This window comes from Panthera leo, chromosome D1, assembly GCF_018350215.1.
Source record: "Panthera leo isolate Ple1 chromosome D1, P.leo_Ple1_pat1.1, whole genome shotgun sequence".
Taxonomy (NCBI): domain Eukaryota; kingdom Metazoa; phylum Chordata; class Mammalia; order Carnivora; family Felidae; genus Panthera; species Panthera leo.
In genome coordinates this window covers 73,428,395-73,449,793 of record NC_056688.1, presented here as the reverse complement: position 1 = coordinate 73,449,793, position 21,399 = coordinate 73,428,395, and the positions used below count along the sequence as shown (strand labels likewise).

Sequence of the window (21,399 nt, the reverse complement as noted above, 5' to 3'; positions counted from 1 at the left end):
ATCAACTGATGAATGGATAAAGAAATTGTGGTTTATATACACAATGGAGTACTACGTGGCAATGAGAAAGAATAAGGCCCTTTGTAGCAACGTGGATGGAACTCAAGAGTGTTATAGTAAGTGAAAAAAGCCATACAGAGAAAGACAGACACCATGTTTTCACTCTTATGTGGATCCTGAGAAACTTAACAGAAACATGGGGGAGGGGAAGGGAAAAAAAGAAAAAAAAAAGGTTAGAGTGGGAGAGAGAGTCAAAGCATAAGAGACTTAAAAACTGAGAACAAACTGAGGGTTGATGGGGGGTGGGTGGGGGGGGGGGTAGGTGATGGGCACTGAAGAGGGCATCTTTTGGGATGAGCACTGGGTGTTGTATGGAAACTAATTTGACAATAAATTTCATATAAAAAAAAAAAAGAATAGACAAGAACCGTACAGACTAAGCCTCTCCTCTAAACCTAATGTTCCAGCTCATCTTTCACAGCCCAACCCCACCCTGGATCTTCGTTGGTAGTAGGACACATTGATTAAAAACCCGAGCTCTACCCTTTACTAGCCATGAGACCCTAGACAAGTCACTTGTCTCCTCTCAAAGAAAAATTTAGAGATATTAAATTAAAAGTGCAGTTCAATAGATTTATTCTTATATTAACATGTACAGGTCAATCTCATTGAACTAAGAAGCAGAATTTGAAATGGATACAGCCCACAGTCCAGAAACACTAAATGTTACTTTTTTTTTATTGGAGTATAATTGACATACAGCATTATATGAGTTTCAGGTGTATGACATGATTCAACAGTTGTATATGTTGCAAAACAATCTCATTAACACCTGTCTAATTAACACCTGTCACTATCCATAGTTACAAAAATATTTTTTCTTAAAAGTTTTTCTAAATTTTTAAGATTTACTCTTAGTAACTTCCAAATATGCATTACAGTATTATTAACTAAAGGCACCATGGTGTACATTACACCCGCATGACTTATTTTATAACTAGAAGTTTGTACCATTGACCACTTTCACCCGTTTCATCCACCCCACCCCACCCTGAAAACCACCATTGTGTTCTGTTATTGATGAGCTTGGGTTTTGGTTTTTAGATTGCACATGTGAGATAATACGGTATTTGTCTTTCTCTGTCTGACTTATTTCACTTAGCATAACACCCTCAAGGTGTTTCGTGCATATTGTTGCAAATGACAAGATTTCACTCTTTTTGTAAGGGTGAATAAAATTCCAAGATGAATAAATTACATTATATGTTAACAGAATTTTATATATATTTTTTACATATATATTATATATTCCATTTATATATACACATATATTTCATTTTATATATGTGTGTGTGTGTGACACAGGTATAACATTTTCTTTATCCATTCATCTATTAATGGACACTTGTTCCTATATCTTGGCTACTGTAAATAATACTTCAGTGAACATAGGGGCGCATATATCTTTTAGAGTTAGTGTTTTCATTTTCTTCAAATACCCAGAAGTCGAATTGCTGGGTCATATGGTAGTTCTATTTTCAGATAGAACTGTTCTGTTCTGTTTTCCATTGTGGCTGACCAATTTTCATTCCCACCAATAGTGCACTAGGGCTCCCTTTTCTCCACATCCTCACCAATACTTGTTGTTTCTTGTCTTTCTGATAATAGTCATTCTGACAGGTATGAGCTGATATCTCATTGTGGTTTTGGCTTCCCTGATAATTAGTGATGTTGAGCACCTTTTCATGTATCTGTTGGCTATCTGTATGTCTTCTTTGGAAAACATTGCTTTCTTTTTCTTGGATGAGCTGATTGGCAGAAGGCTATTAAGGAAGGAAGAATGAACAGTCTGCTCTTGAGCAAACCATTAAAGCCATTAGGAAAAGTAATTTCAGTTACTTATGCATTCGCTGAGAAACCTTGTTTCTGATGTTTCTGTGTAAGAACTTCCAATGTTCTAGTGGTTCCTCCATGTGAATAAGACACGAATGCATCATAATGACAGCACCTCATTTTCATTCTTCAGTCTCTGCTGTATAGGTTTGGGTGTTTTGAGAAGAAGCTTTCAAGACTCAGGATAAGGGACGTGTTTGGGGTCGTGCCTGCGAAAGATAAAGGGGAGAGGGCACATGAGTATGGGGGTAAAACCTTTAGACCATGATGCAGGTCTCATATCTGTGAAGGTTCGAGGAAGGAGAAGATTGGGTAGCAAGAGCCTCAGACTACAGTGCAACTCTGAGAAAGTGTTAGCCACCCCAACAGGGAACTACAAAGCCTCCTGGCCTTCTCAGCTATTTTCTAGGGCTTCCCAGGGAGAGCATGGCATAAGCTCAAATACTGCAGCAGCTCCCTGAGATGACACAGCTGGAGCATGTTGGCTGAGTACACTCCATAGCAGGCTCTCTCTGCAAAGGGTCTCAGCAGCACATCTCCATAGCAACCATACATTCTAGTCAAAATTCAGCTTCATGAGGAGCTGTATCAGTTAGCTTTTGCTGTGTAACAAGCCAACCCAAAACACAGTGGCTCTGGAAAAAAAAAAAAAGTATTTATCTCAAACTCATTTGAGAGTTGGCTCTGTTGAGTACTGATGATCTCAGCCAGATTTGCTCACCTGTCTGGGTGTTGCATGGCCGTCATCTGATTTAGATGATTTAGTGTGGCCTCCAATACAGCAACTAGCCCTAACTTCCAGTGTTGCTCAGCCTGCAGCAAGCTCTGCTTCCAGTGTCTCTCACCCCCAACAGGCCCACTTGGATGCATCCTCCTCTTACTAACATCAGAAGCACCAAAGAAAGCAAATGGAAATGCACCAAGTCTCTTGAGGCCTAGACTTAGAAATGGCACTCTTTTACTTTGGTCTCATTCTACTGACCAAAGCAAGTCATAAGGTTGAGCCCAATGTTAAGGAGCAGCCTATAATTGGAGGACACTTCAATATTACATGGCAAAGGACATGGATGTGAGGAAGGGTGAAGGTTTGGAGCCAAAACTGCAAACAAAATTGGAGCAAAATTGCAGAATCCAGGCTAGTCACAAAGGCTTGAGTCTCTTTTTCAAAAAGTATCATCATCAAACGTGAGGTTATCATGAGAGCACCTGGATATCAGAAGTCAGAGGAAGGCAAGAAATAGGAGAACAGTCACAAATACCACAAGACACATTTGAAAACCACTTTATATCTAGTTGTCTCATTGGCCTAGGTCCCACCCAAAGAATAAATCCCATGAATCGGTTGGCAAATTTTAGATAAACAAATAGCCTTTTTTTTCTTTTTAACGTTTATTTATTTTTTTTGAGACAGAGACAGAGCATGAACGGGGGAGGGGCAGAGAGAGACGGAGACACAGAATCGGAAGCAGGCTCCAGGCTCTGAGCCATCAGCCCAGAGCCCGACGCGGGGCTCGAACTCACAGACCGCGAGATCGTGACCTGAGCTGAAGTCGGACGCTTAAGTGACTGAGCCACCCAGGCGCCCCGCCTTTTTTCTTAATTAACTGATTATTCTATTTTTCCTAAGGCACTTATAATGAGACGTATTAGCTACTGCACAGATTCTGCCTTGGCAGGCCCATAAAAAACTAAAGGCAATTTTATTCTGTGGAACCATTTTAAAAAACATATTTACATTGGTCTCTTGGGCCTCTACAGTTTGAGTTGTTTTATTTGATATTTGGGCCATAGTCAGGGAAGAACATGTTTGAAAACATGTTTTAGTTCAGAAACACTTAGGGAGAGTTAGGAATTCCGGGTTAGGGGTGCCTGAGTGGCTCAGTCAGTTGAGCATCTGTCTCTTGGTTTAGGCTCAGGTTGTGATACCAGGGTCATGGGATCAAACCCCACATCAGGCTCTGTGCTGAGCATGTAACCTGCTTGGGATTCTCCCTCTCTCCCTCTGCCCCTCTCCCTTACTTGCGCCCTCTCTCTAAAATAAAATAGAAATAAAAAAATAAAGAAATTCCTAGTTAAACCAATGAAATCTGGTGGTAGGTTATCTCATTGAACTATTAACAAAATATCAGCACCCGGGAGAAGGAATTCTCACCTCTGAGCCACAGTTTCTATGTGTGAGAACAACAGTGCAGCCCATACATGGTTCAAAAACCTGGTCTGAACCAAAAGTGTTTGATTCACAATGAGATGTGTACATTACGAAGAGGCAGAGGGCTTTACACTGCGTCTCCCCAGAGTCACAAAGCACCACATGGAGATCGGAAAAGAAAGTTCATCAGTGCAGCATCAGAAAAGCCACATACCACAAACACACACCAATATCAATCCTAAGAACTCCTCAACGGCATCCACTGGCATTCTAGAATCCCCGAACTCCCAAAGTCAACTCCAAAACATAGGGCTAAACTTTGCTTTGGAGCCTCTTACCTTTTTTAAAAGATAAATAATTAATAAAATCACTGCAAGTGACAAGGGGGCTCCAATGTAGAAAAAAATGTTCTTCAAACTCCAAGCTGTCTTCTCAGATTCTGCAGAGGGAAAGAGGAAAAAAACATTAAGAGGAAACCTAAGGGCTGGAGCCAGAGACCACACAACCACTGCTAGGACCTGGGGTTGTATGTCATTTTCCCTGTCCCTGTGACCCTCTGCCACCCGTCTTGGCGTCCTCCAATCCTATCACACACACCTCCACCCATCAAACAGTGTGTTTAGCACTTGCCAGAAAACACTGCAATACTGAACACTACATACCACACACACATGCCACGCAATGTTCAAAGCTTCCAAACTACTACACCCTTACTCCTATAGACTGAATATGTGTGCCCCCCCTCCCAATTCATGTACTGAAATCCTGATGCACAGCGTGATAGTATTAGGAGATAGGGTTTGGGGGAGGTGATTAGGTCATGCCGGTAGAGTCCTCGTGAATGGATTTAGTGCCCTTATGACAGAGGCCCTAGAGAGCTCCCTCATCCCTTCCACCATGTGAGGATACAATAAGAAGTGTGCAACCCAGAAGAGAGTCCTCACCCAACCATGGTGGCACAATCATTGCAAACTTTCAGCCTCTGGAACTGTGAAAGATAAAGATCTGTTGTTTTTAAGCCACCCAATCTGTGGCAAATTGTTATAGCAACCTGAATGGACTCAGACATACATATGATGCAGACAAACCCCTTATTCGATACACACGAAGCGTGTTTCAATTTCGTACTCCCCATGCCCCACACACACCCTGTACATATCCCTTCACACACCACCCATACACACATTCCTAGCCCTTACTTCCAAGAACCATTCCTCTCTCCCTCCAGGACCATCCCAGTGCCCATCTGGCACACCCAGACCACATCCCACAGGGCTCCTTGTCAGACCCTGCCTTCTTTACCCCTCACAGCTCCAGGCAGATGCATCTAATCAGAAGGGTCATACCTACCCAGGACCAGAGCTGTGACCAAGGAAGCCAAGATATGTGCTCAATGGACCTCATTCCACCAGCAGGAAGGATTCTATAGTGAGTTGTAGATCTTGAGCTAAGGATCCAATATGCCCGGGGAAAGTGCTGGGCTCCTGCAGGACCACTCCACTATGGCCTCCCCATCCTGGGCACAATCCATAAGGCAGAACTGACTCAGCCTCTACCAGCCAACAGTTTGCAGTGGACCTGGAGCCTGAGCAGAAGAGTTGCTGGCAGGGCTGGGTCCCTGGCCCCTGATAGACCCTTATCCTCAGAGGACACGGACAGGATCCTATGCCCACTCTCCTTGTAGCTAGCAAGCTTCACACCCCAAGCCATATAGACCACCCAGGTCACTTAAACTGCCATGGCTAACAAGGAGCCCTGTTTTCATCTGAGAACTTTTGTCACCACTCTCCACCTCCTAGACTATCTGCCCTGGCTTAAGAGACCTAGTCTGGACTGCTGACTCTAGGGCTGAGCTATGCCATACCAAGCTTTCTATCTTCCCTACTGGCCCCCAATCTTCCCTTAGGGACTGCCTGGGAACCAAAGTTTTATGTTACCTGACCTCAAGGTGAAGAGTAAGAGAAATGTTCAAGAGGTTGCTTACCTATCACAGTCAAGGTGAAATTGAGCTTCTGAGGGGTAGGCAAGGATTTGTGATATATCACACACTGGTAGATGGTCATATTGTCTTCCAGAGAGGGCTTCAGCATCAAGAAGCTAGTGACATTAAACATACCATTCTCGATGGTGTGATTAGTGATGATGCCTTCAAAAACCTCCTGAGGATCCTTCTGGGATAATTTTTTCCACGTAATAGTAATGTTGTCAAGGTGGAACCCACTTGACATACACAAAATAAGTGTTTCTTGCTTTTCTTTCACTATGGCTTGCTCTGGAAACAAGCTGCTGACTGGGAAAGCTGCCAAGAGAGAAGTCAAACTTTGAGGGTAGGTAGGGACTAGATTACTATCAACCCAATGCCCCAATAACAATCCTAAGATTCAGCAAGCCTTTAGGAAAGGTGAGCATACTGAATGGGATTCTGCTCAGGCTAAATATTCTGGGAATGTTGGTTTCAGTGTCAGCTGATATGCTATGGCTCCCTACTCTCACAGCAATTTTACAGAGCAGAGTTTCTTAAGCTACTTTGTATCCTACATAGACACCTGTAAAAATCTGAGGAAAGGCTTGGAACACTGCTGTGGTAGAGACTGCTAATGGCCAATTTCCAATCTTCAATGACATATCCAAATTAAAGCTACATCTTTCAACCTCCATGTAGCCATATGAACTTAGGGTCTAGTAATTTAGTTGTAATCAGAAGTGATGAGAGCAACTTTCTGGAAGTATCCTTAAATAACAAGGGTATCTTAGAGAAAAGGACTGTGCCAAAAAAAAATTTTTTTAAAAAAAAGAAAAGAAAAAAGAAAAGAAAAGAAAAGAAAAGAAAAGAAAAGAAAAAGAAAAGGACTGTGTCCTTCTCTTCCTCTCCCCCTTCCTCCTTCCTGCAGAATGGCTGGAATACCACCTGATGACTAGAGACAGAGAAACCACTTCCAAACTCAAGGTGGAAGCTACCTGTTGAGAATGGCAAAGTGATAAGATAAAAGGATCCTGGGTCCTCTAAGGTCACAAAACTGTCTCACCTGCCTTGGGTTGGCTACAGTTGTGTGAAAGACAATAAACTACCTTTTTTAAAAGTCATTGTTGACTTCTGGTTTCCCTTCTAACATGTGAAGACCCTGGAAGTCGTAACAAGATGAACAAACTGCACATCAACAAGTTTTCTTAGATCCATCAGAGAATTGAGGTGACAAGGCAAACCAGCACCCTGAAAACTAGACAGGCAGATTGAGAGAATCACGGCCAAGATCATGGCACCGTAAGCAGATACCAGAGCCATAAACCAGTAGAAGCACTTAAGTAGCAACTCTTGACAAATCTCTAAAGGATGAGAGTAAGAAACTCCTGAGGTGGGGGTGGGGGCTCAGTCTCATGGCGGCCACCATACTTTCATTGGTTGTACCACCAGGAACACCACCAGATTCTCACAGTGAAGATTCAAGAAAAAATCCTCTCCTGTTTCAGGGGAGAGGAAAGGTATTTAAAAATATACCCAGTGCAATATCCATAACAAAGGATGCTCTCAAGAGAAAAGACTGCCAGAGCCTTCTCTGACCTGGGGTAAAGATGATTAGCCAACTGTAGCCCCCTCTAGCCTTCAGGTCTCACCTAGAAACACTTCTAAAGGTCACAGCCTAGGGGCTTACAGGTCTCCAAGAATGAGCTTTAATGGTAAGATCCACTGTTTCCCCTCAGCAACACTTCATTACCACAGCAATGGGGCTCCAGGGTGATAACAGTAGAGGAAAACCTAGAGAGCTGCAAGGCACCAAATCTATTCTAGGAGGGAAACTCAAAGAAAACAGGTAGCCAGCAATGAGGACCTGCCCATTCCAGCAGAAAATCCTTACAAGGAGCCTCTTAAAAAATGTATCTTGTGTGGAAAACATGTAGATTAAAAGAATGTACAGTTTTTGTCCCAGCTTATTTCTCCATTTACTGGATGCATTTATGAAAGACATAGGACTGGTCTTTGTGGGAAGAAACAGAAATCACAAAAGTGATTAGGAGAGCTCAAATCATGGGGTTTTTATGCCAGTTACATTACAAGGATCCTACATATCTCAAAGACCCTAACATTTGTAACATCAAGTACCAGTAGTAAATTATAGAAGTTTTATCATCAATAAACATATTTTACAATAAAGAGAGAGAGAGAGAGAGAGAGAGAGAGAGAGAGAGAGAAGCGCCTGGGTGGCTCAGTCTGTTAAGTGTCTGACTTCAGCTCAGGTCATGATCTCATGGTCTGCAGGTTCCAGCCCTGCATCGGGTTCCGTGCTGACAGCTCAGAGCCTGGTGCCTGCTTCAGATTCCATATCTACTTCTCTCTCTGCCCCTCCCCAACTCATGCTTTGTTTCTCTGTGTCTCTGAAAAATGAATAAACCTAAAAAAAAATTTTTTTTAAAGAGGGGGAGAGAAAGGTTAAAAAAAAAAAAAAAAAGAAGCAAAGAACAAGTTCACCAAATAGAATGGTACATACTAATCCAACTATATACATAATCACTTTAAATGAATGGTCTAAACATATTAATTAAAAGACAGAGACTATCAGAGTGGATAAAAAACAAAAGACTCACCTACATGTTTTCTATAAGAAACCCACTTTAAATATGAAGACAGGTTTAAACAGATAGGTTTAAATCAAAGGGATTGACAAAGACACACTATACTAATGCTAACCCAAAGAAAGCTAGAGTAACTGTGAATTTAAAAGAAGCCTTCAGAACAACAACAACAAAATTTTTATTAGGGATAAAAAGAGACATTACTTAGTGAAAAAGGGATCAATTATTCAAGAAGACCTAAAAATCCTCAACTTGTATGCACCTGACAACAGAATGTCAAAATACATGAGGCAAAAACTGAAAGAACTACAAGGACAAATAGACAAATCTGCAATTATAGTTGGAGATTTTAACACTCATCTTTCATTAATTGATAGACCAGCAAGCAGAAAAGCAGTAAGAAAATAGTTGAAAGGAATAGCACCACCAATCATCTGGACTGAATTAATTAATAGGATACTTTATCCAACAGCAGAATATACATTATTCTCAAGTTCATGTGGAACACTCACCAAGATAAATCACATTCTAGCTCATAGACTACATCTTTAAACAGTTTAAAGAATAGAAATCATGCAGGGTATATTCTCAGACCACAATGGAGCTATCCAGATATAAATAAGCAGAAGGATGGCTGGAAAAATTCTAAATTACTTGGAGAATAAATCATTTCTATTCTAAATAATATATGGGTCAAAGAAAAAGTCTCAAGAGAAATTTTAAAATATTTTGAACCAAATGAAATTAAAATGAAAATCCTACTTATGAAAATTTGCAGGTGCTACCAAAGAAATGCCTAGAGTGGAGTGTATAATATTGAATACATATTTTAGAAAAGAGGAGAAATATAAAATCAACTATCTTAATTAATAAGCTTCCACCTTCAGAAGCTAGAGGAAGAAGAGCAGTTTAGCCTAAAACAAGCAGAAGAAAAGAAATATCAAAATTTAAAGCAGAAAACAATGAAACTGAAAACAGGAAACCAATGGAGAAAATCAATGAAACCATAAACTGTGGCTTTGAAATGATTACTAAAATCGATAAGCTTCTAGGTTAACGAAGAACAAAACAGAGAAGACATAAAGTACTAATATCATAAATGAAAGAGGGATCACTACTGATGCCATGAACAGACGGATAATAAAGGAACATTATGAGCACCATTATGCCCACATATATAATAACTTGAATAAAATGGACCAATTCCTTGAGAGACAAAAATTACCAAGATTCACACAAGAAAAAATAGATAATTTGAATTGGCCTGCATCTATTAAAGAAATTTAATCAATAATTAATAACCTCAAAAAAATAAAGCACTAGGCCCAAATGGTTTCAATGGTGAATTCTACCAAACATTTAAATTAATAATGATACCAATTTTTTACAATTTCTCCTAGCAATTAAAGTAGAGGCAACACATCCTAACTCATTCTCTAAGCCCAGTAATACAGTAATCCCAAAACCAGATGAAAACATTACAAGAAAGGAAAACTACAGACCAATATGTTTCAGTACACTAAATGCAAAAGTCCTCAACAAAATATTAGCAAATTGAGCCCAACAATGTATAAAAATAATTATACACCACAACTAAGTGGGATTTATTCCAGGTATTCAAGACTGTTTCATCATTCAAGTCAATTAATATAATCCATCACATCAACAGACTAAAGAAGAAAAATTACATGATCATATCAATTATGCAAAAAAAGGATTTGGCAAAATCCAACACCCATTCATGTTAAAAACTCTCAGGAAACTAGGATAAGGGGAACTTTCTCAACCTGAAAAAGAACATCTACAAAAAACTTACAGCTAACATCACACTTAATGGTGAGAAACTAAAGACAGGAACAAAGCAGGGCTATCTCTTCTGACCACTCCTATTCAATATTGTGATGGAAGTCCTAGCTAGTATAATAGGGCAAGAGAAGAAAATAAAAGATCTACAGATTAAGAAGGAAGAAATAAAACTGTCTGTTCTCAGATACAAGGTTTATACAGAAAAATCCCCAACACTGGACCAAAAAAATATTTAAACCCTAGAACTAATAAGTGATTACAGCAGCAGCAGACTGCAGGATTCAAGGTTAATATATAAAAGTCAATGGCTTTCTGGAAAGAGCCCAAATGTCCATCAATGGATGAATGGATAAAGAAGATGTGGTATATATACAATGGAGTATTACTCGGCAATCAAAAAGAATGAAATCTTGCCATTTGCAACTACGGGGATGGAACTGGAGGGTACTATACTAAGTGAAATTAGTCAGAGAAAGACAAATATGATATGACTTCACTCATATGAGGACTTTAAGAAACAAAACAAATTAACCTAAGGGAACGGAAACAAAAATAATATAAAAACAGGGAGGGGGACAAAGCATAAGAGACTGTTGAATATGGAGAACAGAGGGTTACTGGAGGGGTTGTGGGAGGGGGGATGGGCTAAATGGGTAAGGGGCATTAAGGAATCGACTCCTGAAATCATTGTTGCACTATATGCTAACCAATTTGGATGTAAATTAAAAAAAAAAAAAAAAAAAAGTCAATGGCTTTCTAATACACAAGCAATAAACAATTGGAATTTCAAATTAAAAACCCAATACCATTTAAATTAGTGCCCTGTCTGCCCCCTTAAAATTTCTTTAAACCTAAAAGAAATATTTAGGTTTAAATCTAACAAAATACATACAGAATCTACATGAAGAAAACTAGAAAATTCTGATGAATGAAATAAAAAATCTAAATAAATGAAAGGATATTCTGTGTTCATGGAAAAGAAGAATCAATATTGTTAAGGTGTCAATTCTTCCCACCTTGATCTATAGATTCAATGTAATCAAAAGCCCAGAAAGTACTTTGTGGATTCTGACAAACTGATTCTCAAGTTTATAAGGATAGGCAAAAGGTCCAGAATAGCTCACACAATACTGAAAAGGAACAACAAAATTTGATGACTAACACAATCTTACTTAAAGACTTACTGTAAAACTAAAATAATCTATAGAACATGGTATTGGTGAAAGAATAGACAAATAGACCAACAGAACAGAATAGAGAGCCCAGAAAAAGACCCACACAAATGTATTTAACTGATCTTTGACAAAGGAACAGAAGTAATTCAATGGAGAAAAGATAATCTTCAACAAATAGGCTGGAACAAGTGGACATCATATGCACAAAGTCTGCACATGGAATCTAGACACGCATTTTATGCTTTTCACAAAAATTAACTCAAAATGTATCATAGACCTAAACATAAAAGTATAAAATGTCTAGAAAGATAACATAAAAGAAACTCTAGGTGGCCTTGAGTTTGGTGATATGCTTTTAGATACAATGCCAAAAGCATAATCCATGAAAGCAAAAAATCAGTAAGTTGGACTTTACTGAAATTTAGAACTTCTGCTCTGTAAAACACAGTTAAGAAAATGAAAAAACAGGCCATAAACTGGGAGAAAATATTTGCAAAACACATATCTGATAAAGGATTTGTATCTAAAATATACAGATAACTCAAAAAATAAATAAATAACATAACAGAGGATTCTTAAAACTCAACAACTAGGACACAAAGAACCCAACTGAAAAATGGTCAAAAGATCTAAACAAGTATCTTTCAAAAGAAGATATGCAGAGGACAAAAAAGCAAATAGAAAGATCCTCAACATCACATGTCATTGGAATTACAAATTAAAACAAAGATGTGATATCACTACATACTTACTAGAATAGCTAAAATACAAAAAATTAACGATACCAAATGTTGATGAGGATATAGAACAACAGGAACTCTCATTCATGACTGGTAGAAATGCAAAATGATACAGTCACTCTGGAAGAACTGGCAGTTTCTTACAAGTTTAAACATAGTCTTAACATATGATCCAGCAATCACACTCTTGGGTATTAACCCAATTGAGATGAAAAATTATGTCTACACAAAAACCTGCACCTGAATGTTTATGACAGCTTTATTCCTAATTGCCAAAAACTGGAAACAATCAAGATATTTTTCAATAGGTGAGTGGATAAACAAACTCTGGCACATCCATACAATGGAATATTATTCAGTGATAAAAATAAATGAGCTATCAAGCCACCAAAATAACAAACAACAAAAAAAAAGGCATGGAGGAATCTTGAATGTATATTGCTATGTGAAGGAAGCCCATCTGAAAAAGCTTCATCCTGATGATTCCAATTCAATTATATAATATTGTAGAAAAGGCAAAACTATGGAGACAGTAAAAAGATTAGTGGTGTAAGGGGTCCACGGGGAGGGGCAAATAGGTGAAGCAGAGGCAGTGAAAACTATTCTGTGATACTGTAACATATATGTCAAATTCACAGAACTAGAAACACAAAGAGTGACCTTAAGGAATGCAAATTTTAAATAAACCATTTAAGAGTTCAAGGAATCCCCCAAAAGAGAGAAGGTACACTGTAACAACAAATCTAAGTGTACTACAAATGTACGAAAGAGCCTGCCTCGCTGCAAGGGACAGAGGAAAGGTGCTGACCTATGGAACTTCCAAAATAAATGGAGTCTACAAGAACAAAGGCAAGATGAATTGCAAGTACTATACCCTGGGTGATAATGTTGTTTCTCATGGGGGTACAAGTTAACAATTCTGATATGGCTGTAGACATATACTAGAATTAAACAATTAAGTAAGTAGACGAGAGGACGATGGGAGCCAGGTTTCTTACTGCTGGAGTGGGTTTCACAAATATGCAAAAGAAGGAGGCTAGAATGATTCATATGGTAATAGATTAAAGTTAGGGACATCATTAAAAACTACTATATTAAAATAAATATAGACACAGATGGTTAAAAATAGAAATTCTTACAGATTTTTGTATATACACAGATTAGTATACATACACATATTTATTTGCTCTGTCAGTTCAGAGGGCCCAGAAGCAATGATATCCCAGTGGGGACAAGCATATCTAGTGCCCGCATTTTGGTTTCTAACATATTTTCCAATCAAAAGAACCAGAGAGAATTCCTTGAATAATTGGCTGATTCTAGGAATGGGACAAGAAATACACAAGATGATCCTGGAGCATCTTCTAGTGCCAGAAAGTAAGGAAGTGCTTAGATCAAAACAAAACCCCACAATGATGAGAGTATGTCAAAGAGACACAAGAGTCAACTGAAAATGCTCCCAATGGCCAAAGCAGGAACAATTTGAGCAATAAAATAAAGTTGTATGAAATTATAACCTAAAGTACAAAATAAATATCCTGAGTCCAAACTGACATCAATAAATTTAGATTAATAAGTGAGGGAGAAGAGAGAAATCTCTTGTGCAGAAGAATCCCAAATAAATTATGTAACTACTCCACTCTAAAGGAGGGGGAGCATAATTCACCACAGCTTAAATGTACGCTGCATAGAGTGACTTCCTTTCAAAGACTATAAGATGACAAAGAGGAGAGGAGAGTAGCTTTATAGGGGAAAAACCAGACAAATACTAAAGCTAGATGATTAAGGTCAACACCAAGAGTCATAAATCATTCAAAGAAATGGGATGGGATGAAAATGGCACTTTACCTCTGTGATCTTCCTCCCCCAAAACCATAACTCCAGTGAATTATGAGAAAAATAGCAGGGAAATGCCAATAGAGCGGCATCCTATGATATACCTGACCATTACTCCTCAGAATATCAAGGTTGCCAAAACAAGGAAAAGTCTGTGAAACTGAGAAACTGTGACAGTAAAGAGGAGCCTAAGGACACATAACAACTAAATGTATTGTGGTATTTTGGATGGGATCCTGGAACAGAAAAAAAGACATCAGATTAAAAGTTAAGGAAATCTGAATAAACTATGGACTTTAATTAATAATAATAATTATTAATATTGGCTCATTATTTATAACAAATATACCATACTAATGCAAGATGTTAATAATAGGGAAAGTGGTGTGCAGAGATGGGAGTGATATGAAAACTCTGTACTATCTTTGCAATTTTTCTGTCAATCTAAAGCTATTCTAAAAAATAAAACCTATTAATTTTTTTAAATGCTTTTATTTTAAGCTTTCTGTCAGTTGCAAAGGAAATGAATCCTAACTTAACATTCTCATCCCCCAAACTAATATGTACAAAATGTTAAAAGTCCTAAGTACAATTTTGGGAAGGCTCGTAGACGTTGTCCCCCTTTTATAGGCTGAATTGTGGCCTCTCAAAATTCATATGCTGAAGTCCTAACCCCAGTGCCTCGGACTGTGACTATATTTGGAAATAGGGTCTTTATTTAGGTAACTCAGTTACAATGAGATCATTAGGTTGGGCCCTAGACTAATATTGACCAATGTACTTGCAGGAAGGAAAGAGTAGGACACACATGCACAGAGGGAAGAATACTGAAGACACAGGGAGAAGATGGCCATCTACAAGCCAAGCAAAAAGCCCTCAGAAAAAAACAACCCCACGGATACCTTCATTTCAGACTGCTAGACTCCAGGGTTGTGAGAAAATAAATTTCTGTCATTTAAGTCACCTGTCAGTGGTATTTTGTTACGGCAAACCGCAGCAAACAAATACACCCCCCAAAGCTCATCTACATATGATCAGACCAATCATAACAGAGAAGAGCTCAAAGAGGTGTTTGGTGGACAGTGTGGCTGTTGCTGCAAGTCTTCACTGGGCACCTACCTCACACCAGCACCCAGCTGGGCATGTTCATGCATTATGTTATGTAATCCTCAGAACATCATGAGACAGGTGTGATTTATCACCCCATTTTGTGCAGGGGAAAATTCAGGTCCAAAAATGTTAAGTGGTTGGCCCAATCACCCAGTTTGGAAGCAGCAAAGCTAAAACAGGATTCAGGGGCGCCTGGGTGGCTCAGTCGGTTGAGCGGCCGACTTCGGCTCAGGTCATGATCTCGCAGTCCGTGAGTTCGAGCCCCACGTCGGGCTCTGTGTTGACAGCTCAGAGCCTGGAGCCTGTTTCGGATTCTGTCTCCCTCTCTCTGACCCTCCCCCGTTCATGCTCTGTCTCTCTCTGTCTCAAAAATAAATAAACGTTAAAAAAAAAATAAAACAGGATTCAGATCTATGGAACCCAGCATCTCACTCCTTTCCCGGCTACCTTTCAGAGACACCTCTGCAGTAAACACTCACCATCCATACACTAAGTAAATTATATCATAACTTATATAGCTGTCTTTCACTGAGCACTTACAGTGGGCCATACATTATACTAAGCATATTACCTGAACTTCTCATAGACTCTTCCCCACAATAAACCTCCTAGGCAGGTACTATTACATTTGTTCAGAAAGAGGTTCTATGTGATTAATAACTTGCCCAACACTGTTCAGCTGTCCATGGAAACCCAGGACTCAAAACCATCTGTCTAACTCATAGGCATGCTCTAAACCTCTGCTCATTCTGGCCAAGCCACAACTCCACCCCAAGCCTCAGTACCACGGAAACCACAGGGCCCTGCCCCCAGGGAACTCACCCACAACCTCCAGCTTGACTTTTCCCACTGCTTTGTGAGGGGTGATCACCACCTCACATCGGTACTCTCCTGCTTCCCTCAGCTGGATCCCTGGCAGCTGCAGTGAGGCATTCCCACTCTCCAAACTCTTAAGACGCACCATGGCTCCAGGTCGACCTGTCATTTGTTGGCCTCCAAAAAACTCAAATAGCTTAACTTCTGTTGCAGACCCTGGATTCTTCCAAAACCAGGTGACACCCATAATGGTTATGTTTGGGGAGGGGTAACCATAGACTTGGCAGAAAATAGTGGCATTGTCATTCAGGAGCACAGTCTGAGTTGTCCCTGCCATCTTGACATGCAGGAAACCTGTGGCAATAAGAGAATTCAGTTATGGGAGACTGTTGGAAAAAAACATAGGCCTGATACTCTCAAACACTACCACATAAATGGAAACAAATCCCTTTTTTTGTGAGGGGAAGGGGGTGTTTCAGGTACAGACGCTCTTAGTTCACAGCCCTGCATTAACCCACGTAAGAGTGTTCAACTTTGTTCTTCTTTTTCAAGATTGTTTTCAATATTCTATGTCCCTTGCAATTTCAGAGGAATTTTAGAATCAGTTTATCAATTTCTACAAAGAACTCAGCCGAGATTCTAACATGAATTGCACTGAATGTGTAGCAATTTGGGGAGTACTACCATCTTAATAATGTTGTCTTCCAATCCATAAATGTGTTTTGGGGATGTACTATGGAATGAATGTTTGTGTCCCTCCAAATTTCACACAGTTGAAGCCTAACCCCCAGTGTGATGGTACTTGGAGGTGGGGCCTTTGGGAGGTGATTAGGTCACAAAGGTGAAGCCCTCGTAAATGGGATTAGTGTCCTAATAAGAGACAGGCAGAGAGATCTCTTTCTCAGCACCAGGGGATAAAGTAAGAAGGTATTCCTCTACAAGTCAGGAAGAGGCCCCTCACCAGGACCCAATTCAGTCAGCACCTAGATGGTGGACTTCCCAGCCTCCAGAACTGTGAGAAATAAATCTGTTGTTTAAGCCAGTTAGTCTAAGGTATTTGTTAGGCGGCCTAAAAAAACTTAGGATGGGATAATTTTTCCATTTCACTTTAGATCTTCTTTAAAAATTTTCAACAGCAAATATTCCTGCTGTTCTCATTTTGTAAATAATCAAGACAGGCTAAACATTTGCTATATTAAGATCATGCATGTCTCCCCAAACTTAGTTCTTTCCCTGGATCTGGTTTTATCAATGCTGGTGATTCATATGATGCATCTTATGTGGGAAATATCTGTAAGTCTAGGTATCCTTGAGAAATGATAGCAAAGCTAGTGTAATCACTTTTATTTTATTTTTTTTTTAATTTTTTTTTAATGTTTATTTATTTTTGAGACAGAGAGAGACAGAGCATGAATGGGGGAGGGGCAGAGAGAGAGGGAGACACAGAATCGGAAGCAGGCTCCAGGCTCTGAGCCATCAGCCCAGAGCCTGACGCAGGGCTCGAACTCACGAACCGTGAGATCGTGACCTGAGCTGAAGTCGGTCGCTCAACCGACTGAGCCACCCAGGCGCCCCTAGTGTAATCACTTTTAAAGATAACAATTGATAATTTGATGATTACCAGTTGCCATTAAATGAATTATAAAACTAAAAAAACATAGTTTTCAGAGTAAAAGTTTTGTGCTCCTTTTGTTAAACTTATTCCTAAGTATTTTATTCTTTCTGATGGATTCATAAATAGAACTTTTCTCTTAATTTTATTTTTGGATTGCTCATTGCAAGTATATAGAAATACTATTTATTATTTTTTATTTCCATCTCCCTCCCACAACAGGCACCCATTCTAAGATGTTTAATGCTTACATTTTTGTTCTCTTTAAAACTGCCTTGTTTTGTTTCTCAAACTTATGAAAATGCTATGGAGTTACATGTTACTGTTTCTGCTTCTGGCACTGTTTCAAGATCCTCTCACTGCTATGTGTACGGCTAGTCCATTGGTTGAAGTTGTTGACAAGTTCTCTACATGCAAATCCACATTTGGCTCATGTACAGCCCCAAGGATGGACACTCAGATGGTCTCCGAAATTCCCACATCCCTAACCATCCACCCACCACCACTTGGCACAGCCTGGCCTACTCTGGCCAATCTAGTAAGCGTCAAGTGATATTTTACTGTGTTAATTTCTATTCTATGATTAGTAATGAGTTTAAACATCTCTTCATATGCCTTTCAGCCTTCTGGTGTCCTGTTCGATAATTAGACAGAAACATCCATCAGGGTCCCTCCCCCCCCCCCAAAAAAAAAAAAAAGTAAAAGAGAAGGTTTGAATATCACCACGAGGTTAAAACGTTCCCCTCACTCTCGGCAGACTTTTCAGTAAAGTGAAGATGCCTCCCGGACAACACGTGGGATAAGCAAGTAGAGTGTTTTTTTTTCACTTCCTCCCCCTTTGCCTTCTCAGCTGTAGCAAAATGATGCAAGCGGCTCTGAAATTCACAGAGCATTCAGAGCATAGAATCAAAGGAGGCCCCCCGCCCCAGCTTTCTACAAGGGCCGACTCTGCACACAGCAGCCGACAGTACAGTAATGAATGAGTAAACGAACTCGAATTTCAGAGGAGAGCTCCCGGAGCTCGTTAGAGCCCGGAGCGGCTGCGGATCTCGGACGGGACGGGAGTCCTGCTGTCGCGGACCGGTGAGGGGGCTGCCGCGCGGCCAGCACCCCATCCTGCCTACGCATCCCACCCTGCCTCCACCCCCCCCCCACCTCCGCCTACCTCACACACCCAGCCGCCCCCCCCCCCACCCCCTCTCTCCGGGCGCAGTGGGCCTACTTGCGCTGGGCGGCGAATGCCACAGGAACAGAAGTAGAGGCAGAGACACATGAAGGAGCAGGAGAGGCAGCTTGTAGCCCCGCGACACACGGCCTTCCCACCCGTGAGCCATGTCCACTGCCACACGCGATTTGGCTGCGCCCACTTGCTCAAAGGACCGGCCGGAGCCTGGGTCCGCCTACTAAGCTGTCTCCAGAAGCTTCCCCTACGTAACTCAACCCGCCCTCAGCAACAGAGACGCTGAGTGGGCGGGACTGCAGACCGCCGCCCGCCGCCCGGGAGCCCGCGAGCCCGCAAGCCCGCGAAAGGGCTTATAAGTAAAGGCGAGCCCGCACCTCCTAGGCCTATGAGTCCCTTCCGCTTGTCTGCGAAGTGGGTCTGGCTGGCTGCTCTCTTTACGTTGAACACTTGTAAGGAGCCATGTGCCCGGCTACAGCCCCGCCATGGCGCAGGAGAGCCGGGGGAACCCAGCCTTGGGCGGCAGAGATTACTGCCTTGGACGGGGACGTGTCTTACGGCGGGGGCTTCAGGTCAGCCTCTGGTTCACTTTGTTTTGTTTCTGTTTTTTGTGGGGTTTTTTTTTATGTTTATTTACTTTTGAGAAAGAGAGAGAAAAAACACAAGCAGGGGAGGGGCAGAGAGATAGGGAGACACAGAATCTGAAGCAGGCTCCAGGCGCCGAGCTGTCAGTGCAGAGCCCCTTGCAGGGGTCTGGAACCCACCGACCATGAGACCATGACCTGAGCTGAAGTCCCAGGCTTCACGGACTGAGCCACCTCAGGAGCCCAGGTTCACTTTGTAAAGTGAAGCTGGGCGCCCCCTCCGTGTGGTGGAAGTTAACTAACGCAGTGCCAGAGTGTGGGTAGGTTGCCACAGGATGACTGCCCTTACCATCCACAAAATAAACTTACATTACTTTAAAAAAAAAAAAAAAAAAAGCTTAAGTTTCTTAAACTGAAAGCCAAATTTGTATCCAACATCTGAAGGCAGCCCTTAATTTCCCATCCCCTTACTAACCAAAAAGTGGCTTCTGACTTTGTCCAGCAAAACCTGTTCATTCAGTGATCACTAAGTTTTACCACCTCCATACCAGTTTTTAAATCAGTTTTAACTACAAAGTTCAGAACACAAGTAGCAGTGCTATAGTAAGATGCCCGGCATCTTGCATTCCAGTAGTCTCACTGATCCTACCTAGTTTTTTCCTCACATCACTAAAAGTAATGTATGTAATCTATAGAAAATCACAGGCCAACCTGCACTCAACTGCCAGCTGCATCATCACTGATTGTGTGACAGACAGTGGGCAAGTTACCTCGATTTCCACTTCCCTAAAAGTGAGATAGTAAAATCTTCCCTGCAGGGCTGTTGTAAGAATTACAGGATCAGGCAGGGTGTGAATGTAAGACTTAGTGGTACTGTCAGTAACTAAGTAGATATTTACATTCTCACTCACCTGCAGAACAGCATGCATAGCGAAAAGAGCACAGAACTGGGAGGTGAGCAGGGTGCCCACGCTGATACCAACTAGCTAAGTGAAGGTCACAGTTTCTGGGCCACAGTTTTAACAAGTAAGAGATCTACAAGGTTAGGTCCAGCTATGGAATTCTAAAATCCCAAATTACACTATTTCTCAACTGCTACCTCCTCCAGGGAGTCTTAAGCTGGGGAGAAGGCCTCTTCTGATATTACTGACATCATTAAATAACTTCTTCCAAAGGACGTTATCTGATGAATCCCTAAACTTGCCCAATAAACCACTCTGCAAACCACTGGGATTTCCACTTCAATGCTATCACTGGAAGCAGGGGCTGGATACTGCTGGAATGCTGGAAAAGGAATGCTGGAAAAGGAATTCCCTCATTGGTACATGATCTCTAAGGCCCTAAGACTCTATGACTCTATAAAATAGTGTTTTGCAAAGAATCCATTCTTTCAACACTGTCAAGTTTACCTTTTTCCCCAGAAAATCACCACAAATATTACATGTTTTTCTGATTTTACATTTAATATACTTAAAAACAAAGCTATACAAATGATGACTAGAATAATATATTCCGACAAATATTGCACTGGGAGAATTTTTACAACGTATCATCAAAAAACAAACTCAAATACAACAAACGTGTATAGTCTTTGTGTCTTCCTGATTACCAAATTAAAATCCACTTATTTATTTGCAGTTTTTTTTAAATGATCCAATTCTCTAAATAAGCCAAAAAGAATTAAGCCTAAGTACACTTCAGAGTAATACAATTTCTGTCCAAACTTTAAAATTAACAGAACTTTTTTGGCCATGTATTTATAAAAGGTTACATTTTTAATTCAACATTTAAATTGAAAAAATTTCAAAATCCTCCAAATCTAGTAATAACGAATAAAATAAATGGTCTTTAAAATAGGATGTATAAGCCATCATTATTAAGTATCTTTTAAAACATAATAAATATTGATAAAGCATGGATTATGCAGCA

At 40.4% G+C, this 21,399-nt stretch overlaps 1 protein-coding gene and 1 non-coding gene across 3 annotated transcripts; one reads left to right on the top strand and one right to left on the bottom strand.

Moving 5' to 3' along the window:
* Positions 1-1,737: 1,737 nt before the first annotated feature.
* Positions 1,738-19,189, bottom strand: NCR3LG1 (natural killer cell cytotoxicity receptor 3 ligand 1). 2 transcript variants are annotated; one of them, XM_042905321.1, is made up of 5 exons: positions 18,929-19,189; positions 16,101-16,448; positions 6,027-6,341; positions 4,381-4,481; positions 1,738-2,102 (listed from the first exon to the last, which is right to left on the bottom strand). In XM_042905321.1, the coding sequence occupies exons 1-5, from the start codon at positions 19,038-19,040 to the stop codon at positions 2,073-2,075; spliced, it is 906 nt and encodes a 301-aa protein (XP_042761255.1). In that variant the 5' UTR covers positions 19,041-19,189; the 3' UTR covers positions 1,738-2,072. The 2 variants fall into 2 exon arrangements, with proteins under 2 accessions (XP_042761255.1, XP_042761256.1); XM_042905322.1 differs by lacking the exon at positions 18,929-19,189 and adding an exon at positions 16,779-16,864.
* Positions 17,228-17,360, top strand: LOC122201528. The gene has a single exon (XR_006194227.1). It is a non-coding gene; the product is annotated as a small nucleolar RNA SNORA72 (small nucleolar RNA).
* Positions 19,190-21,399: the final 2,210 nt, after the last annotated feature.

Excerpts from the sequence above, each read along its gene's own strand:
- NCR3LG1 (XM_042905321.1), bottom strand. The coding sequence starts at position 19,040 with ATGGCTCACGGGTGGGAAGGCCGTGTGTCGCGGGGCTACAAGCTGCCT. Across the intron at positions 16,449-18,928 it reads GCATTCGCCGCCCAGCGCAA|GTTTCCTGCATGTCAAGATG; the intron begins GTAGGCCCACTG and ends TTATTGCCACAG. Across the intron at positions 4,482-6,026 it reads TTTCACCTTGACTGTGATAG|AATCTGAGAAGACAGCTTGG; the intron begins GTAAGCAACCTC and ends TTCCCTCTGCAG.